Genomic DNA, 22,861 nt, shown 5'->3' with positions numbered 1-22,861 from the left:
GGATGAAGAGAAACACAGCCAAACTTAGGTGGAGCTCAGGGATTCCCGAGCAAGAGTAGAAAGAAGAAAACCTACAGAACCAACTAACCTAGACTCATAGGAGCTCAGAGAGCCATCCTGGGAGCCTGCATGGGGCTGATCTGGGCACTCAACATATATGTTAGAATTGTGTGAGTTGCTCTTCATGTGAGATTCCTAAAAATGGGAGCAGGGCTGTCTCTGACTCTGTTGCCTGCTCTTGGGACCTGTTCCTTCTACCAAATTGCCTCATCTACCCTTAATAGAAGAGGAGGTGTCTAATCTCACTGCAACTTGATATACCATGGCTGGCTGATATCCATGGGAGGCCTGCCTGTATCTGAAGAGAAATAGAGGAGGAGGAGTGGATGGGGGAAAGCAGTTCAAGGAGGAATTGGGAAGAGAGGAGGAACTTTGGTTGAGATGTAAAAACAAACAAACAAGACAAAAATTGATTGTTATCTTCACTTCTTATATAAAGTTCTTAAGCAGACAGTAGTTTTTAAAAAACAACAAACAAATTCCATAGGGTTGGTGTGGTGGCAAACACCTATAACCCCAGCACTTAGGGGGTGAAAGGCAGGAAGGTAATAAGTTCCAGGTCAACCTAGGATACATTGTACAACTCTGTCTCCAACAATCAAATCAAGCAAAGTAAAACAAACACAAACAAAACTGATATTTTCTCATGGGTTCATAATACATGGAAATAAAGTATGCTGGCAATTCCACAGTGAACAGTGGTAGATAAAATGCTTTGCATTCCAAATTAACTCTAGACATACTCGAAACTTAATTGAGTATACTATAATCTCCAGGATAACAACTTAAAGTTTTATGAAGGGAAAGTAAAAGCCAAAAGATAAATTAAATGGTACCCTAAAATATATTCAATTAAGAAAGAAAAAGCAGGGAAGAAAATAAAAACAGCAAAAGCAAATAAAATTACATCAAATACTTTATAAATTACAAGTGAACTCAATTATCTGACTATAATCCAAAGGTTTTCAGATTGAAAAAGAGAGTAAGTCTCTACTCCATGATGCAGAGGTCACTATGACATGTAACATGTAGGTTATAGCCCAGACAGGATGCTAAAGAGCCAGAGTACTCTGACATTGAATACTGACAGAAGTAAGAATATTTCCTAATGGCAAAAGACTCAACTCACTAGGAAGACACAATAACTTTTAAATGTGTTTTAAGAAAGATCCCAGATTCATGAACAGGAGTTCACCAGCACTGAAGGAAACAGGCCAATCCACAATCACACTGTACATGTAACTCCACAGGTCAAAGGAAGCTTTCATTGCAAAACAGTTCCAATTGGAAAATAATACAAATAAAATAATGCATGAACATGGAGACAGGGGATGCAGTAGTGGCTCCATTCAAGGGGAAATTTGTAATAGCCAATATTTCTATTAGGAAAGAAGTAACTGAAGCCATACTCATAGGCTTTGTGTTTAAGGAAGGAAACTAGACCCCAAGACTGTACTTTTTTTCACCCTCATAAAGCTTAGAATGCACAAATTCACTGTGGTATCTTCAGTTGGAACGGCAGTTTCCCATGGAGAGAGGAGGGACATGAACACAAAGGAAGCAGAGGGCACAGCCCTGGCCAAGTCTACCTTACCAGGCTGTATGACCATTTCCTTGCTCAGTGAACAGATTTCACATAACCCAAAGCAGAGTTCTGGGCTCTGGAGGTGGTTCTGAGAATTTGGCACCTTGTCACCTGAGGGTGTGAGTCTGAATACAAAGAACCCATGTAAAGCTGGGGCACAGTGTTGCTTGTCTGTAAGTACCCCAGTACACCTGCTTCAAGATGGAAGGTGGAGACAGGAGGGTCCCAGAACCCCACCAGCCAGCTAGCCTGCAGTGTGAAGCAGAGAAAAACAAAAGACAGACCCTGTCACAAAAGGCAGGGACAAACACCTGAGGATGCCCCCTAACCTCATGCACACTGTGGTTCACATGCCTGCCCTCACACACACACACACATGCACATACTACACACACATACACACACACACACACACACACACACACACACACACACACACAGACTTTTTTTAATACTAGCATTTGCTCAGTTGTAATCAGATAGTTGGTATAATTTGCTGTCAGTAGAGGCTGAAATACTGGCTCCTTTATCACCTGTTATGCATGGGTCCTTCTGTCTGAGCTTAGCACAAAGTCTGCAATGTAATAGGTGCTCAGTGAACCAAGGTGAGGGAGAATAAATGAGTGAATAAGTCCAAAGAACAAGCAAACCTCCCCTTGCTGAGCTCACATTGTATGTCAGCTGGATAGCGTCTGCCACTTGCCAAAATGCCTCTTTATCAGTCAGGACTTTCCTGGAGGACAAGGGCCACCTCTTAGTTTGTAAAGCTCCCTTCACCTACAGTCCCAGCAGACTGAGCTCTGAATATGCCTTAAGCAACAACTGGACACTTGAGTGAAGAAGATTAAGGGAATAGGAAGTAAAAAGTTACTACTGAGTATGATTTGTTACGGTATTAGTCATCAGCCTTTTATTTGCAATTTGGAAATCCAGGCATCCTCCATTCTGCAAAGTGGGCTGGGGGCTCCCATTGGTCAAGGGCTGGGTTCTATAAGGTAAGAACCAGGTTCTTGCCTGTAAAGATTAAAGCAGTTGGTATTTATGCTTACCTGAATAGATCAGAGTCTCCCATTTTCAGGGACAAACTGGTTCTGCCTTCAGCTTTATCTTCATCCTTAAAGGTTCGCTTTAACTACATGGGATTTAGCTTGAGTAATTCCATTTTGGTTTGGCCTGCTCTGTTTAAACCTAGAGTAGGGACTTTATCTAAAACAGTTGTTTCCTGTAATTGCTGTTAAAAAGAATTCAGAAGTAGGAAAGATTATTTTCTGGAATAAAGATAAAGTAAATCTAGTTTTGCATTTATAGAGTTATAAGTGTTATTGATTGTGTTTAGACAGATTGCTTCCAATTGTGACATTAAACCTAGAACCTCTACTTACTACAACCTCACCACCTCAGGAGACTTGTTCCTAGTCTCCCACCATGGGAGACTGCCTTGTGCACCATAACAACACCCTCTAGTTCTTTCCTGTCGTGTACCATGTTTAAGATCTAACACTTGTTTATGTTCTCACAAGGTGGTGAGTTTCATAAGAACAAAGATGGCAACTGTAAGTCTAGCCTTATGACCATGCCCCACAGCGTGGTGACACATAGGCAGCCATTAGCAACTTGGTGGATGTCAGCATCTGTGAGAGGAATGAGCACTTAGACGTATCTATCAACTGGATATTACCACAACATCCCTTTACAAGTAAGCAGAATCTACAGATGTAAAGCCCTGAAGTTATCCCAGTCCATCCTGGATTCAGACTATAGAATTTAGAGGCTCCTAAGCCCAAGAAGTCTCCATTTGAACAAGCTGAAGTTCTAACAACTGCTGTTTCTTTCACTCACAGATGACCAGCAGTTGGAGGCATGAGCAAACAGTCACTAATTAGCACAAAGCTTAAAGTAATGGCATTTAGCCCTGCTCCAAGTTATAAGGCACAAAATCAAGAGTGCATTTGCATAAGGGGCATGGGAAACAACTGAGAAATGGCTATAAAAATAAAATGCTCAGACTTAGAGACACCTTGGAAATGATGTACACAACACTCCTATGACAAATGACACTAGTGAGTCCTAACCACAAAATGCCAAATGTACAATCCCAGAAAGCTGTCACCTAGCCATGACCCTCTGCCAATCTGATCAAAAGAAAATAAATAAATAAATAAATAAATAAATAAATAAATAAATAAATGGCTAGCAATGGGTTTGGCAAGGAAAGAATGGATTTCTTTTAATGCAGAGTGTGAAAATCCATTCATCTTTCTCTACATTCTATAGGTGACCTCTATTTTTCTTGTTTTTACACAAAAGCAGACAGGCTATCCCAGTGACGAACACCCTTTCCTTCTGGCCTTGGATCTTCCTTGTTCCTCCAGCTGCCCCTCGTCCCACTACTGTGTACACCCCAGCAAGGAGTTGTACACAGTCGTGTCAAAATGGAGAGGATGGACTCAAGTTGGCAAGAGGGTGGCTATTTTTTCCACTCAGGATGTACTGCTGCCAAACCCTTCCTTTCATGGCCCTCTGTTTCCCCCAGGGCAGGAGTTCCAGGCCCAGCAGGGATGTGCTGTCTTTGTGGGGATGAGGGAAAGCCCTGCTCATGCTCTGCTCCTTGCACCCCTTTCCTCAGTGGGTGGCGGGAGCATATCTAAAGTAACTGCTGGGCTCCAGGCTGCCCTCGTCCACCTCTTTCACAAAGTTCCCACGGGAACATCAGTAGGGAACAGGGTTGGGGAAGCAGATCCAAGTACTACCCACAGCCACCCTCTCTCTGGGATTCCTATACATCGTAGCTTCTTGGCCCCCATTTTGAAACCAGGTCACTGTGTTCACAGGACAGGCGCTCGCAGTAGGATGAGGAGCAGAAGGGCACGGTGAGGACACTCCACAGCAACCCAGCTTCATCTCTTTCCACCCTCACACATGTAAGCCCTCTGAATGTCACTGGGCATTTTCCCTCTTATTACTTACAAAACAACAAATAAAACTTCCTATAGAAGACTTTGTAATAGAAAAAGCTCCTGCAACATTCACTACCCAAACTCACATTTCTCTCCTCCATGAACCAGTTCTAGGCAATTGGCACTTTTGAGACAGCTTTCAGAGAAAATATGTTTGTGCTTCAGAGATAAGCAGGTTTTTAGTAAACTGTCAAAATGCATTTTTCTCCTTCTCTTTCACTGCCAATGGGAAAACTTCCAAAAGAATAGGAATGGGCATAAAGGGACTGATGGGGAAACATTTGGCTTGAGTTTATTAGGTATATAGATCGATTTTTCTGGGACCTTATCCATGTATATTATAATATAGGCTGGGTGGTTGAGGCCAGGGCCTTCTGCTCTTCCTCCATATAAATAAAGGAGGTTTTGTCATCAAAACTGTGAGAATGATCACAGTAAAATATGTGTGATAATTAACATGCAGCTTGGTTTATGGAAATCTTTGTTTCCACTGTAATTACAAGTCTTTTTGACATATATTAATGTACAACATAAAATTTTGTAAAGGGAGGACGTCACATTCGAAGATCATCTGCACATCAGTTGTTACCAGTCGTTACTAACAGGGAATTACAGGGATAAAAGCTAAACTAAGAAATGGACAATCTAGAACCCATAGGTATAAATAGGAACAAGTCAAAGGGTGATACTTGTGTCCATAAGAAAGTACCCCATCCACAAAGCCCAGGCAGATCTGCCTTCTACAGAGAGCTGTGGATTTTTGGATTGTTCTCACTCAGAACAGTCTGTATTTTTGCCTCAATATAGTTTTTAGGTGATAACAGTATAATGCCACAGTTAGGTTCCTTAGAGAGGGCCTAAGATGCCAAGACCACAGCTCGGAGGGGAACAGTTAAACCTCCAGAGAGACTATGAGAAGAATTTAAAAGGCAAACAAAACCCTGATGATAAAGACATAATTTGGGAGGGTTGTATCTTAATGAACTTATCATCAAATAACTTTTTTTTTCACTTTTACAGTTTGGAATGAGGCAAAGACACAAAGTTACTATCTAAAATTAGTCCAGGGGCATAAATATCATTTCTTTTCTCTTAGGGAAAAAAGGAAGCCAAGAACTGTGAAACTTGAAACTCTGCAGTCAGGCAATGTCACAAAACCAGTTTCTGTTTTTTGGTTTTTGGAGATATATTCACACACACACACACACACACACACACACACACACACACACGAAAACACACTCCTCTCTGGCATTAAAGGTACAGGGACCTTCCTGGTGTTACTACAAGGTGAGTAGATGGTATCAGAGATTTTGTTTTTTGCTTTTTGTTTCTTTATAAAAACAATCCTCTGGCAGGGTCACAGAGAGGTCAGCAGTGCCCAGATTAACAATTGATCAGCTCTAATGGACCATCAGAGCAATAAACTCTAAGCTGGTGCTCAGGCCTGCTGCCTCATAATAGCCACGGGCTGACACCGGCTGTTAACAGACCTGCACTTAATAGCATCAGAGTTTCAGTGGCTTTGAAGCCTTCGCCTGAACAGACAGATGCTGCTGTGCAGCCTTGCTATCAAAGGCCTCCCTTTTACAGGTTTCCACCAAAGAGCACCAGGTTTGCTCTGACCCTAAGATTTCAATGAGGTCTGAGGTCTGGATGAATGGCATTTTATAATACCAAGAGATTATTGCAACATTTTCTCATGTTCAGGTGACAGGGGTGCCCTCTGCTAGTTTTTCTGTTCACATAAAGAAAGGGTGAAGGATGAGGATGTACAGAACCTCCCAGATAATAGAAGCGAGAGGCTAGTTTTCTTGGTGTCTGTTTTGTTTATTTTTCAAGAGATCTCCATGCTTCATTTGTGTTCACAGAATCACACTTGAGCAGAAGAGGTGGTTGTGCTTTGCCAGGATTTTATTTTACAGCTGTAATAGAAACCCAGGACAGTCTGGGTAGGTAACAATAGCTTCAAACACTAAGAAAGAGCACCCTGTTCTTAGCATCTCCCAGAATGCCCCTAGGGTTTACTGTTTACTGCTGCTAAAGGATCTATAATCCCTGCAAGCAACCAAGCTGACCCCACCCCTGCACCAGCCCATCTATGGTTCACTGGGAACAAACTTCAGAATAAAATTGTCTATAAATAGCAGAGACAGCCATGCCAGATTTCCCCAAACAGATCTGATTTCCAACCTTTCTTACCTTCTTGTAAATTCACCCCTTCTTGCTAGACTCATGAATCCAAATCTCCATGAAAAATCAGAACTACAGCAAATGGGTCACACAAACCCAGACCCACCAACAGTAACACAACATTACTATCTGATACACAGCCTGCATTCAAATCTCTCTAGCTCAACACCCTGTTCTGAGTTATACATCCATTCTATTGTCTCTATCAACTTGGAAAAAAACCCTCCAAGTGTTCTGTTTTGAACTTGTCATTTTAAAAAAGAAGCCCGGGAGAGTAATACTGCAGGATACTCCACAGTCTATAGTTACCTGTAGCTTTATAACATGTGAGCAGAATCACTAGTGTCACTCATCACATGTCTGATAATGGACTCTTTCCAGACTGCCACATCTGGAATAAGCTTCCAGACAGCAAAGATGCTGCTTTCCCCAGCATCACTTAAGACTTTGTAGAGGAATACTTTGACACTACTAATGCCTTCCTCTTGCTCAGAGCTTCCCCCCCCTCCCCGATTTTAGCATCCATTGAAGACCCTGGTGTTAAGTGATCATTCTTTTAAGTTTTTATCTCCATTATTTTCTCCACATGTGTTAGTTAATTTTTATTGTGAGAGACTTTTCTCCATTCTTAATAGGTAGCTACCTACACACCTGTGCCCATATTCTCATGTACTAATGGATTCTTATTTTATTTTGTTTTGAAAAAAAAAATGCCTAGTTCTTTGAGGATAGGCTAGGGTCATGGACATGCCATAGTGTGCATGTGGAGGTCAGAGGACAACCTGAAGGAATTGATTGTCTCCTTCTACCACATGGGGTCTAGAGGTCGAACCCAAGTCATCAGGCTCAGTGGCCCCAAAAGCTTATTTTAATTGCTATACAAAGATTTTAATTGATTTGAGGTTCTGTCATTTCTAACTGAAACTCTTTGGCAAGACACCAGGATTCCAAGGGTAAGGCAGAAGCATGTCCCTGGCCATGCATTTGACTGGCTCTTAGTGTCCTTACACTCAGCAATGTGCCTCCTGGTGCTTTTATTAAATCCCTCCGGCCTACTCTAGGAAATCCAGTCCTCTGAAGTCAGGGCTTGCTGCAGACAGCAGTATCCAGTTGGTGGTCTCTAGATCTTCATAAAACCACGATGTGAGGATGGCTATAAGAAGGCAAGGTGCTTGTTGCTATATGCAGTTTCTCTTGCTAGACTCTGCACTTTCTCTTGCAAGTTTGCTCAGAAAATGTGCCAACTTCCCATTCTTCCCCCAGTGTTGGCAACGGGCCCTCCCACTTCTCCACACCATCCCCTGGCGTTTCCTGCACTTGTCTACATTTCTGCCTGCTTTTTATGTCTTGTGCTATATCTAATAGTGACACCCAGCTCATGCGACATTTTCTGCTGACCCTTACAGACCTAGCTTGAACCTTATCTTTCTAGGTCAATGACTCAGGACACTGAACACCAACAGCTACAATCCTCAATATGTGACAAGAAGAAAGCAGGGTAAACCTGTGGGGCCTGTTTACCGATATAGTCTACCTTTGCCTGCCCCCTCTGAATAACTGTATTGGTTAGCAGATAGACTTTCCCTGTAGCCATTACCCCTGGGGTCTGGAACTCCCTTCCTCCTACAGCTTCCTCAGGCCTCTGATGAATACTGTGGGTTTTCTCTTAACCCTCACTGCCATTTGCAAATATCCCTTCTGTTAAACTCTCATCGATTTTCCCCATTTTAGTGTGGCCATAAGAAAAAACAAAACAAAACAAACAAGCACAGACCAAAGCTTCTTTAGAAATCTCATTTCTTGACACTTTGAGATTTGTGTTGCTTTTGCTAATATATTTATACTATATGCAGACCTAAATCCTTTTCAGCTAGTCTGTCATGATTGTGAGTTATACTACAATAAATTTCTTAAATATATATTCTAATCCTAAGTATATGAATGGCATAATGTTTAAGCATATTATTCTTGTCATTAACAACTAATTCAAGACCAAATCCATCACAACATTGCTTCCAGTCACTTATAATCCAAATTCCAGCTTGGGAAATACATTTTGGATATCCACCATTTTACCATTGAGGACACTAACAATTATTATATAATTTACTGATATAAATCATCCCAGTATCAGGGAACTTCCACATAAATCTGGTATACATGTGCAAGTGTGTGACACCATCTACTATAACTGCCATTGGTGAAAGCAGACTGAGGATTTTTGCTAACCCTCACCCATCAAGAAAGAGGTATATTTATGCCAACTTGGTAGCATCCTCCCAAAATATTTCTCTTCTGTCATCGAAACATACCAGTACTTCAATTCAAAATAATTACCTGCAAGTCAGCATCAAATTCGTGTTTCAGGTGTGCGTCTTCTGCAGCCTCCACAAGCCGCTGGAAAACAGAAGGCAATAAACAGAATCAGGACTATGATCTAGACTCTACACACAGTATGAAAAGCCTTGAGTAATTTCCCATCTGAAAAGGATGAGTCACATCATTGATACACATAGCTACTTCCATGAGATGGAAGGACATTCCATCCCAGTTAAATTCTTATTTCTGCCCTCATCATTCAATTATGTTTCCTAAAATAAATATGTATTGTAGTGTTCACCCATGAATGCATGCATGCATTCAGACCCTGGCATTTGATCTCAATGAGGATCCAAAATTTATATAGAAATTGTATAACTTAGGTATCAAAGGTCCTTAATCAAGATTGATCAAGTTTCTCTGAACCAAAGATTTAGGGTCTTCTCAAATGGTTTGGGAAAGAGTTCTCATTTAAATTCCCTTAATCATTGAATTCCAATTCTTTCTGCTTCAGTTCTGATACATCATTACCAGGCAATAGTAATTTTCATTTTTATTATATGCCATGCTATTTTGATAATATGTACCTTACTAAGGTACATATTATCACTGAGATTAAATTAATACCCAAACCCTACAAAACCACCATACTTACCCTTTTTGGTAAACTAGACTCATCAAATTCATCACCACATGTTTTGAGGTAGGTAGAACCCAGGGCCTTACACATAGTAGGTAGCAGATTGCCATTTTTAAGAGATAAGGTTTCATTTTATAGCCTTGACTGATCTAGAACTCACAATTGTCTGGCCTCTACCTCCCAAATTCTGGGATTATAGACCTGTCCTGACTCAATTTCATATCTCTTTTGACATAGAGAAAACTAATCAACTATCAAAACCATTTCACTTTAACTTGAGGATGCAAACAGTAATATATTTTCTATGAAAATATAGGCTAGAGAACATTATAGAAAAACTCTCATTTTTTGAAGTAATATTTCACTGATATGTCATGGAAAGAAATTGGAAAACCCCACCATTTCCATTTTCCCATGGTTACTTTTGCTGCCTTTGCTCACTTGCTTTGTTTGACCTTGTCCAAGCTTGTTTTTTTTTTTAACACTGTGATAAACATCATGGCCAAAGGCAACATGGAAGGGAAAGTTTATTTCATCTTATAGCCTCCAATCCACAATGAAGGGAGATCGGGACAGGAGCTCAAGGCAGGAGCCTGGAGGCAGACACTGAAGCAGAAGCCATGGGATTCATGGCTAGCTTGCCATGGTGTGTTCAACTTGCTTTCTTACACCACCCAAGACCACCAGCCCAGAGGTAGCCCTACAAATAGGGGGCTGCGTTCTTCTACATCAATCATTTATCAAGAAAATGCCTCAGAAATTTGCCTACAGGCAGTCTGATGTATGCAATCCCTCAAACAAGGTTCCCTCTTCCCAATAGACTTCAGCTTATGTATAGTTGGCAAAAGAAAAAAAGAAAAAATAATAATCAGCACCATCATAATAAAAACCAGAGTTTAATAGGCCCAAGTTTGAAAAATTACATTTGTGTTCCTCTTAAGTTGTCACAAGTCAACAGCCAAGCATCTCATGATGGGACAGGTGTAGACATGAAGAGGCTGAAGTGTACAGTGTAGAGATTACCATTGCTTCTCCTTAGGCCATGAAGAGAGAAGCTAACTTACACAGAAAATAATCTGGGAGGATCACAAACTGTATTTTCCATGTTCCCTTCAGTCAGTCACCAGGGCCTTCTGCTCTGAGCAGTCAGAAACAGACCCTGGAGAACATGGTGGAACCAGAACCAGAAGCTAAACTACATTCTTTGTGACCTATTGGGGAAGCCCCTGACTTGCTCTGGGTCCCAGATTCCTCCTCTAAAATGCAGGAGTAGGTGACCATACAATAGTAGTTCTCAATGTGTAGGTCTCACCTGGAAACTTGCTATAACTGACAAATCCCAGGTCTGACCCAGGACCCACCCAAACAGGAGGTCTGAGCAGGCCAGTGATGTATTTAACATGAGCTCCCTCCAGGGGCCACTGCTGTTGCTGGAATCTGAGTACCTCAAGCAGCACTCATTTCCCATTCTGCCTCACCTTGAAGGCCTTGAGTAATTACCCACTAAATCTCCCAGATCCCTCAGGTCTCATTCATTTTCTGGGTACGTATGAGTTTTCCATTTAAAGTGTGAAAATCTTTTCTGAAGGAGACATAAGATGGAAGCAGTAACAAATAGAAAATGAAGAAAGTATAAGAAGAACCTAGGCACACTGCCCTAAGGTTTGGTTGGATCATAATCTTCCCGGAACCCTCCCAGTCAGGACAGTTTGTGAGCCCCTGGGAGCACAGTGTGCAATCTGTAAATGTGTCTCCATGAATTGTGACAGATGAGTGACAAGGAATAATAGAAGAAAGTTATGTTTATGAGAGCTTACTTTTTTAATCTTCGTAGCAGGTTTAGAACTGCTAAGCATGTATCATGGAATCAGTTCCATGTGGAGATTTATGTGTAAATGTTATGCAAGACAACACTTACATTAACAAAACTCCTCATGCATTTTGAGCACTTGTTTACTTAAACAGCTTTAAGATACATTTAATGGTGTCTAAGCACACTGGGAACCCAGGGGAAAAACAGTGAAATATGTAAATGATCAAAAAATGACAAAATAAGACTTCACAATAACTGTAATGGTAATACTGAAATGAGCAAAGAATTGGAAAGAAAAAAATGATAAAGTAGTTTAGGACTGACAAATAAAACAAGATGGGAATACATAACTGAAAGAATACACGAAGAATATTTCATATATAGCATTTTATCTACATAAGAATGAATGTATCTATATGTACACATGTATCATGTACATGCATCCAATATAACATATAAATTCCTATGTGACATAATATGAATTGTATGTATTTCATGTCTAACATATTGTGTTCATGCCTGCATGCATGTATATGTATGAGCCATATGTTATATAGAGCTTACAGTGTTCTTATAGAGCATAACATAAAATGTATTTCAGAAATAAACACAATTGAAAGCACAGGAGGCAATGCCCTGGAAACAACGGGGTCCTACTACATTCCTGCTGAAAAGAACCAGAACACATCTTCTGTGCTGACAATAGGGAGGGCATGAGAACCTGACTCTTCTAGTCAATGTGTTTACATTCGTTGTCCAGTTAAATTTCTGCATGCCTTTAAAAAACTTAATCCCCAGAGATAGTTTCCCACCATTGTTTCTGAAGAAGTTTAGGAAATACTATTCATGAGAAGAAGGTTGACCAGCAGCTGTCCTGCACTCATTTCATGGGAAGTGATTTAGGGCAAGGCCTGGACGCAGAGCTATCCCAACCTGCCTGCTAGGGCTGGTGAAGGCAGGCAGGCCTACATTTTCTGGGAGAATGTAGGGGAACCAGGCACGTTCTGATGTTGCACCAAAGAGTCATGGAACCAGCATCTCAAAACCTACAGGCCTTGGAGGAAGAATAGAGGGCACATTACCCTTCTGTATAAGATGGAACTTACAGAGAGTACTGAAAGAAAGAAGTTCCTGATGTTAGTAAAATAAAATAAATTAATCTTCACCTAACAAAGTCTAGAACATTTGACTTCAAGTTCTGGTATGCAGCCATGGGCAGCAACAGCCTATAGCATCTGTCTCCTGAGCAAATATCCTTATCACCCAAGTCAATTGAGATGAGCTTTAAAAGGTAAGTTTGATTATCACTTACAGGCAAGGAAAAAAAATCTATTAAATTTGCTAATATTCTTATGTAAGGAATGGCCACAGAGCCTGTGGAAGGCAGCTTCTCTAGTATATCTATTAGAAAGGCAGTGCACTTTTAATAATAATAAGCTAATTTTCTCTTATGTGGATTTCCCTTTTGAATTGGCAGATGGGATTATAGAATTGAATGTGGTTTTTAATTAAAATCGAATACTGGGAGTTTTAAAAAGGCTTTGAAGAATCCAGCCTGAGCTTTGAGGTAAAGAAAAACAGAAACCGTGGCCACAACTTTCTCTTTCTCCTCTCTAAAGCCAAAGCATCTCTGCCGTATAAAAAATGGTAACAATGTAGTGGCATGTGCAGCTGGTCCCCAGACAAAGCACCCACTGGCTAGAAGGCAGTAGTTCCTGAGGTGAGCCACCTTGTACTACTTTTTTATATTTCTATGTAACTCTTCCATTTTAGTGAAACAAATACAAACAATAACCATCTTTATAAATAAGAAACCCAGAAGCCATGGGCTCTGGACCGTATTTATAGCTTCAATGAAGGCAAAGCTGCTAAGGGGACAATGGGAACATTAAAACATTTTTAAAGCACTTCACTGAACATCACATCTCACTTCTTGTGACAAGACCACATGTGTACATCTCTGCACCACCATAGAAAACACAATCTCTCATTTCCTCCCCAAACACTTAAATCAAGGCTAGAGGTGAAGATATCACAGAGGCCAAACTTTCCATGACAGTCCAGAGGCCGGCAGACAAGTCACAGTAAAAACTGGGTAGGAAGAAAAAAATTTTTTGTTCTATATTTCTCTTTTGTCTCAGGTTATTTTGACTTAACAAGAGATAAAAAGAAAGCATGGGATGTCCTATGAGATACGGAAAAGGTAATAGAACCTTAACTCTAAATCCAAAGGATCTCACTACAGACTCCTGCTGATAGAACCAGCAGGAACAAATTGTGTACAAATGAAAAAAATAAATGTTCATGAAAATCCCCAGAGTGGGAGAGAGACAATTACAGATAAAAACCCTTAAAGCAAAGCAGAATATAAAAACCATATGGAATAGCAAAGAACTATTTTTATTCCCCCTGTTAAAGCTAAAAGCCCTGTGTTGTAAAAGCTGCTATAATGTGATGCTTGATTTTAATAAAGATTTCCAAACAGTTCATATATTTAGTGGGTTTTGTTTAACATTTTGCAATGATACATTTAATACTTATATGAATTCTAATGCCATATATAAATGAATTCTTTCTCAAATAAGGTTGGAATTCAACTACAATGACTTAAAATAAAAATCTATAATCATTAGCCTGGGTGTGGGCTACAATGATAACTGGTACAGAACTAGCCCATGAGTTGCCATTAACATTGAGGACAGGTATTACTTGTCTATTCTGTTATATCAACATAAGCTAATTTACTGGGGGAGGGGACGACATAGAATCATCAAGGAATGGCAGCATTACAGTCACCACTGTATCTAGAATGGTGTGGTATCTGTGGGTTTTATTTTAGGTGCTAGAGTTTGAAGAATTACAGCTTTTGTGCATCACTGTGTACTCATAACCAACACTATCAGTAATGTATGACTGGGGGGGGCAAGGGGTTAAATACAACATGGGGATAGCTCATAACCAATAGATCCCAGAAATAAAATGATACATCTCTATCCTCTAAGGCTTATTAATACATTGGAAGCCAAACACAATGAGATTGATTTATCCTGGGATTCATGAAACACATCTGTCTTATATTGAGAGTCATAATCCATTTAGGAATCATTATGGAGGCTGAGGGACAGCTTAGTGGGTAAGGTCATCACTTGTCCTCCAAGCCTGAGGAGCTTAGTTGAAATCCTGAGCATTCACATAGCAATCCAAGAATATCTGTGAATACATATAATCCCAGCATTAGAAAGAAGAGACAGGCAAATCCAAGGAGCTTACTGTCTGACCAGCATAGCCTCAACAGTGAGTGTTCAATTCAGTGAGAGACACTGACCCAGGGAAATCAGGTAGAGTGATACAGAAAGACACACGATGGTCCTGCTCTGACTTCTGAACTGATGTTAACACCTGAACACTCATACCAGTACCTCATACAAACATCACATATGACACACAACATACCACACACACACACACAGAGAGAGAGAGACCATTACATTGAAAAATATTAATTAAATATTCAAATTTACATTTCCATTCCTACTGGTACTGAAATCCTTTCCCCTCTGGTCTTGAAAGGCACTTTCTAGCTCTCTGGAACAGAAGAGGTTAATTGAAGCTGCCTCCATAATTAGCATAATTAGAATTATCTCTATAGTGGGGTATGGGACCACCAGCTGTCTAAGAACATGGGAGATGATTCACAAAGGGGCACAGGGGAAATGACTATTTACAGACAAAGGGCCAAAAATGCTACCAGGAAGGTAAGTGCTCAAGCCAGAAAACAGCAAGATTCAAGTTGTACTCTTAAGAAATGAAATATCCAGAAAAAAAAAATGGATACTGAGACAATGCCTGAGATGATAGGAGTTTGGGGGTTAGACAGCATTTTATAAACACATATTAGTCAAAACCCAAATGAATATTGCATCACTGGCTAAACAACAAAGGAATGAATCTAGAAAGATTGACAGAGGCAAGAAGCAGAAGCAAGCCAGGGCATCGCTGCTTCCCACGACTCTGCTGTGGCCACAGTTGAAATCATATCTGAGCACCTAACAATATTCCCTAATCTATATTGATACAAATGTTTTTAACTTTTCAATTCCAATAGAAGTGGCAAGGAGAAATCACCAACTAGCAAGAAGATCACTCTTTGGAGAAAAACAGCTTTTAAGAAGGCTTCATTATTTCTTTTTGTTCCTGTAGAAGAAATAAGCTTTGTTGCACACGAATGAACATTTTGTATAAAACGACCTTCTGCCTGAAAGCTGCAGAGCTCTTGCTTCTGCTCTATGAACAGCAAACATTTCAAAGTGGATTATAAAAGCTCTTCTCTAAGGTTTCCAGAGGAAGCAGGTACCAGAACAATGGGCCAGACACACCTCTCCAGTGCACCTCATGGAGTGATGCCCCCTGCCATCATACCTCCCCTTTCCTGTCTCCTTCACATTGTGGAAGGCTGCATATGGGGGCCTTTTACAGGACACAATAAGTCCTGTAAGAGTTTCTATCAGGAGACAGGATCCCAATCAATAGCAAATTATCTTTGTTTCCACAGGAGGTACCTGTTATCAACTTGAGGCTGATTAAATTAATAACCTGTTATCAACATGGCCAATTTCCAAACTAAGACCATTTCATTCAACACGTCAGGCTGCATTTGCTGAAACATGTCATTTGCTAGGCTGTGAAAGATGGGGGCAGCCAAACATGCTCAAAAGGCCACCCAAGAAGCAAGGGGGCCAGGGAAGGTGGGAAGAGAGTGCCAGCCCAAGATACTCTTTCCAAAGGATTCAGTATTTTAAAGAATGCCTTTCTACTTCACTGAGTCCCTGGGAATGTCTTAGGCTATTTCGATGAAAAACAAGACAAGTCCTCTCTGGACCCTTTGGCTGAGATGACTGGGCTATTTCCTTTGTGGATAATGAACTCTCTTTTGTGTGTATATGTATGGGCATGGTACATGTGTGTGTTATATGAGTCCATGTAAATGAGAGCATATGAACCTGTAAATGTATGTTCAGAAGCCAGAGGAGAATACCGGGTGCCCTGGTCTATCACTCTGCATCATATCCCTTTGAGATAGAATCTCTCATTGAACCTATAGCTAGGCTAGTGGCCTGTAAACTTCAGTAAGCCTCCAATATCCAACCTCTGCAGCTCTGGGGTTAAGATGTGTATGTGTGTGTCACATCCAACATACTAGAACTATCTGGACCTTCCCAAGGGGATAGGGAAGGATAGATGAGATCTAAAGGATGGCTGTAAATATGTATTGCTTTTATTGGTTGATGAATAAAACTGTTTTGACCAATGGAAGGCAGTATTTAGCTAGATGGGAATTCTGAACAAAGAGGCAGGGAAAAGAAAGACAAAGGACAGAAGCCATGTAGCTACCAAGAAGGTAGGATACCTGATCATTCTCCACTAAGATAATGCCATGTGGAGATAAACAGATTAATAGTTATGGGTTAATAATTAAGAGAGAATGAACCAATAAGAAGCCATTGGCCAAACAGTTATAAATAGATGTTAAGTCTCAGAATGTTGATTTCATAGCAGCTGCAGGGACCCAATTGGGTGGACAGAAAATGGTCCTGTGGTACTGAGACTAGACAAAAAAAAATTCTCAACATATATTTGTTTTCCACATTGATAGGAAAATGTCTTTTCCTGTGACCTGACATTAGTGAATAAAATGATGTTTCATTCTTCAATACAGCTCTTCCTAGGCTATCTTGGGGTGATGACTAGAAGCCCCAACAGCAGAGTGTTGAAGCTAGTGCCCAACCAACAAGGGAAAAGGGAACATCTGTCCTATTATCAAGTGAGTCATAGTCAAGGTAACAAGGTGTGGGAACAGTTTATAAGCAAATATGTTTTAAGAACCCATCTGATAGCCAGAACCTCATCAATCACTGATTGAACCCTCAAGGAACAGACCTTGGAAGCTTCTGGCCCATTGTTAAAAACAGGCCTCAGATTCTACGGGCAAGGTTCTGAATCCCAGTCTTCCTGCTCAAGAGCTGTTTGGCTTTGCGTTTCTGCTCCCCTCTCTGGTAAGCTGGAGCAAGACTATCTTCACACTGCCCCACAGTGGGTGAGCATGATGGGGATGTGCACACAGAATACTCATACAGTAGTCCACACAGGCACAAGCTGCTACAAAGACAGTGTTCAGAAGAGACAAGATTTCCCAGCAGAAAGCAGCTTGACTGGAACGAGGATACTTCACAGCGTCTGCGCCTCCCACGGTTGGCTCTCACACAGACAGAACTTGGAGGAGGGCCTCAAGTTCACAGTTACATGGAGGTTATGTGAAAGTTAATTCTGCTGCCAGGGGAATGACTCCAAAGCTCGTGTTCAGAAACACAAGGCTGTGCACCTGCTCCTTCTGTGCTGTGCTTAAGAGAACTCCACTCCCTTTTTCAGCTTCACTGAGGAAAATCTGTGCTCAGTGGGGCTGAAAATGAAAGAGATTGAAAGGTCTGACTGATATCCTCCCAGTGACAGGAGCATGGGGATTAAGCTGTTGGACAAAGCAAGTGCCTTTGACTGATGCACCTATGACAGGCTACATAGGTCAGCACATGTGGCAGGCAGCCCCAAGACACCAGATTAAACCCGGGGTCAGGAAGTCAACATGTTCTTTCACCCACAACAGCATCCATGATCACCCAGGCTTTGCCTTCTCAAAGTGGATTGAATTAGATCTGAGAAGAAGAAACGCTGTTCAACATTCCCCCTTTGCTTTCGCCTTCTACCCTCATCCAAATGTCTACAAGAGCAATTTCAGTTTGTGGAGGGAAACATGTTGTATTGACCTCAAAAGCTGGCTCTAGGGTCACAAGATGTGAATTTGAATCTCGGCTACAGCAGTGCCGTGACAGTATTCTGGGCCAAGTTATTGGCATATAATAGATGCTAGCTTATGTTAGCTTTTGCCGCCACTGTTGTTGTGGCAATGAAGATGACAATGGTGATGATGATGGTGTGGTGATTGATGATGGGGATAATGATGATGACAGATGGCGCTAGGCTATGTGAACAGAAGGGCCACACAGCGTGCTCACAGCTGACCAACCCAGAGCTTTGCACTTCCTGATCTATGTACCGAACTGTCCTAAAGCCCCGGTCAAAGATTCCAGATAAGGCTCAGCACTGTCCCCTGAAGGAAAACACTACATCAAGACAGCAAGAGAGTTATAAGGAGCAAGGAAAACGGGTGGGGCTGAAGATGCAGGTGGCTGGGTGTAGGTGTCTCTCAGTTGGGGGATACAATTCATCATGGCCTAGGAGGCATTGCAGTAGAAACATGAAGCACCCACAGGTAGGAAACAGAGAAAGAAAACTGTGGATAATCAGCTAGCTTCATTGGTTTTTCCATTCTTATTCATTCATGGAGGAGTTCAGCACATGGCCTGGTGCCAACTTCATCCACCTCATGTCTCCCCTCCTTAGTTAAGCATCTTTGGAAATGTCCTCACAGACATACTCAAAGGTATGTCTTCCAGGAGACTCCAAATCCAGCTAAGTAGACCTCATGTGGTAGCAACGCTGGGGAAGAAACTCAAAGGGGTCAGTGGTGAAATATAAAACAGAGAGGTTGGTTCGATGTAAAGTCCATTGTACCTGCTCCATCCTGTGACCTACTCATGTCCCCTGGCTTTCAACACTACCTAAGTACAAGCCACACCTCTCCCTGGTCAGCAGAGCTCCTGGTTAGGCTTCTGACAGACGTGGTCACTGGAAAGAAGGAAAGACAATTTTCTCCCGGTGAAGGCCTGTTTAATATGCCAGCAATGGCAGGAGGCAGATTTTCTTTTTCTTTTTTTTTTTTTTTTTTTTGCCAGTGTCACCCATCCAGGTGTCCTTGTGTAGATGGCTGAGACCACAGGTGGTGACTCACTGTGACTCTAGTACCAGAACTTCTTGCATCCCTGAACCAGGGGCAGCAATTTTCCTGGCCTTTGCTCCCTCACTTCCACCGGCTACCTAGGATACCTTCATTCCTGGTGTGAAATCCCTGCCTGCCAAAATATAGAAAAGGTTTGTTTTCTGATCACGTGCCTGGCGGAGTCCAGAGGAAAAGTACGAACCCATTCAGGGGAAGGGTAGGAGCAGAGGAGAATGCAGAAATCCACTAAAGTCAAACTTGGGTGATAAAACTCCCACTTGCGATGATTAATCACAATAGTCAATTTGATCGGATTTACAATCACCATGGAAACAAACCTCTGCACAAGTCTGTAAGGGAGTGGCTATCTTAGGGTAACTAAGGTAGGAAGACCCTGACATCATTCTAAAGGATCAGGTCTGTACTATATGGAAAAGAGAAGGCTAGCTGGGAGCAGCTCTGTCACTGTCTTCTTCCTGACTGTGGATGAAAGTGACCAGATGTCTGTAGCTGCTACCACCATGACTGCACCATGGGGAATGATAACCTGAAACTGTGAGACAAAAACAAAAAACTAAAACTAACAAATACAACAACAACATCTTCTTTCCTTGCTTTCATCCAGCATTTTGTCACAGTGATGAGAGAAGTAACTAATACAGAATTTTATTTCAGGAGGGGGTAGAAAGCAGAGAGTGAATAAAGAAGGGAATAGAGAAAAGGAGAAAGGAAGAGGTAGGAGGGAAAATGAAAGAAAGAAGGAGAAAGGAAACATAATGAGAAAGGGAGAGAGGTACACACCAGGGCCTGATGGGAGATGTCATTCTGTAAATATGTTTCTCTTATTGGTTATTGAATAAAGCACTGTTGGCCAATAGGAAAGCAAGATAGGCGGGGCTAGGAGGCAGGAGGATTCGAAGTAGTAGTGAGGAGGAGTCAGCATGCAGAGACTTGAGAGAACAGAGGTCTGGACCCTCTCTCCGGTAAGATGAGACCACATGGAAATACTTAGATTATTAGAAATGGGTTAATATTTAAGATAGAGCTAGCCAATAAGAAATGCTAGTAGCAGGCCAACAGAATTATATCTAATACAGCATCTCTGTGTGTTATTTGGGGCTGGTACAGTGGTGGGACCAGGCCGGTGGGAAAAGCAACTCTTAACAAGGGCCTGTGGGATGAAGAGATGGCAGGGAGGGCTCTAGGATGAAAGCAGAGGCAATGACAAAGCTGCCCTGGGAAGCTCCATGAAGACCCAACCCACCTAACTCCAGATTTCTCCCTGGGATCACAATACTGCTGGGTCCCAGCTTCCACTTACACAGCCTTAAAGTCATCTTCACATATCACCCACCCCCAAGGTGATGGTTTTCACATCAATCCTACAGCACTGGAGGAAATGAGTTAACGTGTCCTTTCCTCTGTGGGATTCCCAGCCATGGGACACCATAAATACACCTTTCTGTCTCTCTGTGTGTGTCTCTCTCTCTCTCTGTGTGTGTGTATGTATGGTGCATAATTGTTTTGAAATTTTAAAAAATTGAAATATATATATAATCACATCATTTCCCCTTCCCTCCAATTCCTCCAATGTTGTTCCTTTGCTCCCTCTCAAATCATGGCCTTGGCCTTTTTCTTTTTTCTTTTTTTTTTTCTTTTGGTTACACATGCACACCCACAATTTCTTTTTACCATGTCCTTTATTTTCTTGAGCAGAGATCAACATTATTATGTAGGCATTATTTTTTAAAGGCATTAAACTGCTACTTTAGAATATATTTTCAAAAGCACAATTTTCAACCTAGCTTGATCATTTCTTCATTTTATAATAAACAGTGGCCTTGAAAGATGACTGGAGTCATCTGTCTTTTCGTAGGTCACTGTACCAAACTGCCATGTATCCCCCTAAGATAAAGCCAGCCACAGGCACTTAAAGGTGAACTCATTTCAAATGAAATCAAGAAGAAATAAAGGAAAAAAGATTATTCTCGGGACCACAGTGTCTGAAGAATTTCCACAAATTGCTTGTTTCATTTAATAGCACACTGGTAAGTTGGGGAGCCTCAGGAGAAAGTCTTGTTCCCCCACAGAAGCAATGAAATCCTAGGGCCAAGAGTCTGATCCCTGCCCAGGACTGTCAGCTCAACAACAGGGCAGCCAGGAAGCCAGTCTGGTTGGCACAGCAGTCACATGTAGCTGGTACACCTGCCCATGGGGAGCTGTGCCAAGCAAGGGCTCAATGCAGTACATGTGCCTAAATTCACTTTTTGTTATTTCTCCCCTTTAATTCTCAGAGACTCCTGCTCCTTTTGTATTCAAGAAATGACATCTTCACCCTCTGGAAGCAAATTTTGCATTTTTAAATTTCCAAGGATAAGAAGGCAGCTTAAAGGATAAGCCGTCTCTCCCTCTTTTAATGCACAGGTAATGAACTGAAATTACACACTAGGCTGGAATTTTTACAGAGAGTTATTCATAGACTTTACTTTCCCAGATTAACTTCTTTCTCCTGTGTCAACTATTAATTATAACTTTATTCCAAAACGACAAAGAAATAAGCAGATATTTGAATATATAGTAGTAATAAAAGATTTGAAGAAATTTTTAATGAAGAAAAGACAGAGGTAATGAAGAAAGATGAAGTCCAGTTTATGCCAAAGTAAACCCAAACTGCAAACTTAAATTCCCCCGATTGCCTATGCAGGCCTCATTTGCATGTCAAGCCTGCTCTTGACATTCACTGTTGCTTGATCACACCCTGCAGCTTAAATTTTTGCTACTTCACACATCATGTTATGGTGTAATTTCTGTTGCCCACCTTCTACTCTTACTAGGAAACAGAAATGCGAAGTCTAAAGCCCTCACTTAGTGAGTCCAAAATAGGTGAATATTAATTAGCAATTCACCTAGCTTGAGTTAAATATATGCGACATAATCAGATTTCCATAGTTCTTACACATTATAGAGGAATGTAAAGTCACTGAAAGAGGAACATTTAGAAACTGGGTTAAGCAAAAGTCAGGCCTTGTCCATGCCTGGCACCTTGGAGAAATTCAGCCTTCCCATGAACCCCTGGAAAACAACCACATCCCCATGCACAGATGAAAACCCATCTCTAACATACACAGCAAGTGAGTTGTGGGGCCAAGAATGGAACTGGGCTCACTTGCTTAAACTACTGGGAAGCTTGCCAGTGCCCATAACGGCTGTCCTCTGGTTGGGTAGAAGACTATGAAGCCAGAGCTATTGACAGCTGCATCAGTTGGCCTATATACAAAGACATATACAGTCATACGCCAAATCATCTGGAGCCAGAAAAACTTGATTGGAGCCCTGCTATTGTAAACATTAGTCATCAGAAACTACTGTGAACAGAACAGCAAAGAGCCAGATTTCAGGGAAA

The 22,861-nt window shown here is 41.3% G+C and overlaps 1 protein-coding gene across 2 annotated transcripts in view; it reads right to left on the bottom strand.

Moving 5' to 3' along the window:
* Positions 1-22,861, bottom strand: part of LOC127236843 (voltage-dependent calcium channel subunit alpha-2/delta-3) — a 775,613-nt gene that overhangs the window by 515,568 nt on the left and 237,184 nt on the right. For both annotated transcript variants that reach the window (XM_051204755.1, XM_051204756.1), the window contains exon 4: positions 9,133-9,192. In XM_051204755.1, the coding sequence (XP_051060712.1) occupies positions 9,133-9,192 (60 nt within the window). The remainder of the gene's footprint in view (positions 1-9,132; positions 9,193-22,861) is intronic.

The sequence above is a fragment of the Phodopus roborovskii genome, unplaced genomic scaffold (assembly GCF_943737965.1).
Source record: "Phodopus roborovskii unplaced genomic scaffold, PHOROB, whole genome shotgun sequence".
Classification (NCBI taxonomy): Eukaryota; Metazoa; Chordata; class Mammalia; order Rodentia; family Cricetidae; genus Phodopus; species Phodopus roborovskii.
The sequence above is the reverse complement of the archived record's forward strand: the minus strand, read 5'-3'. Positions and strand labels throughout refer to the sequence as shown.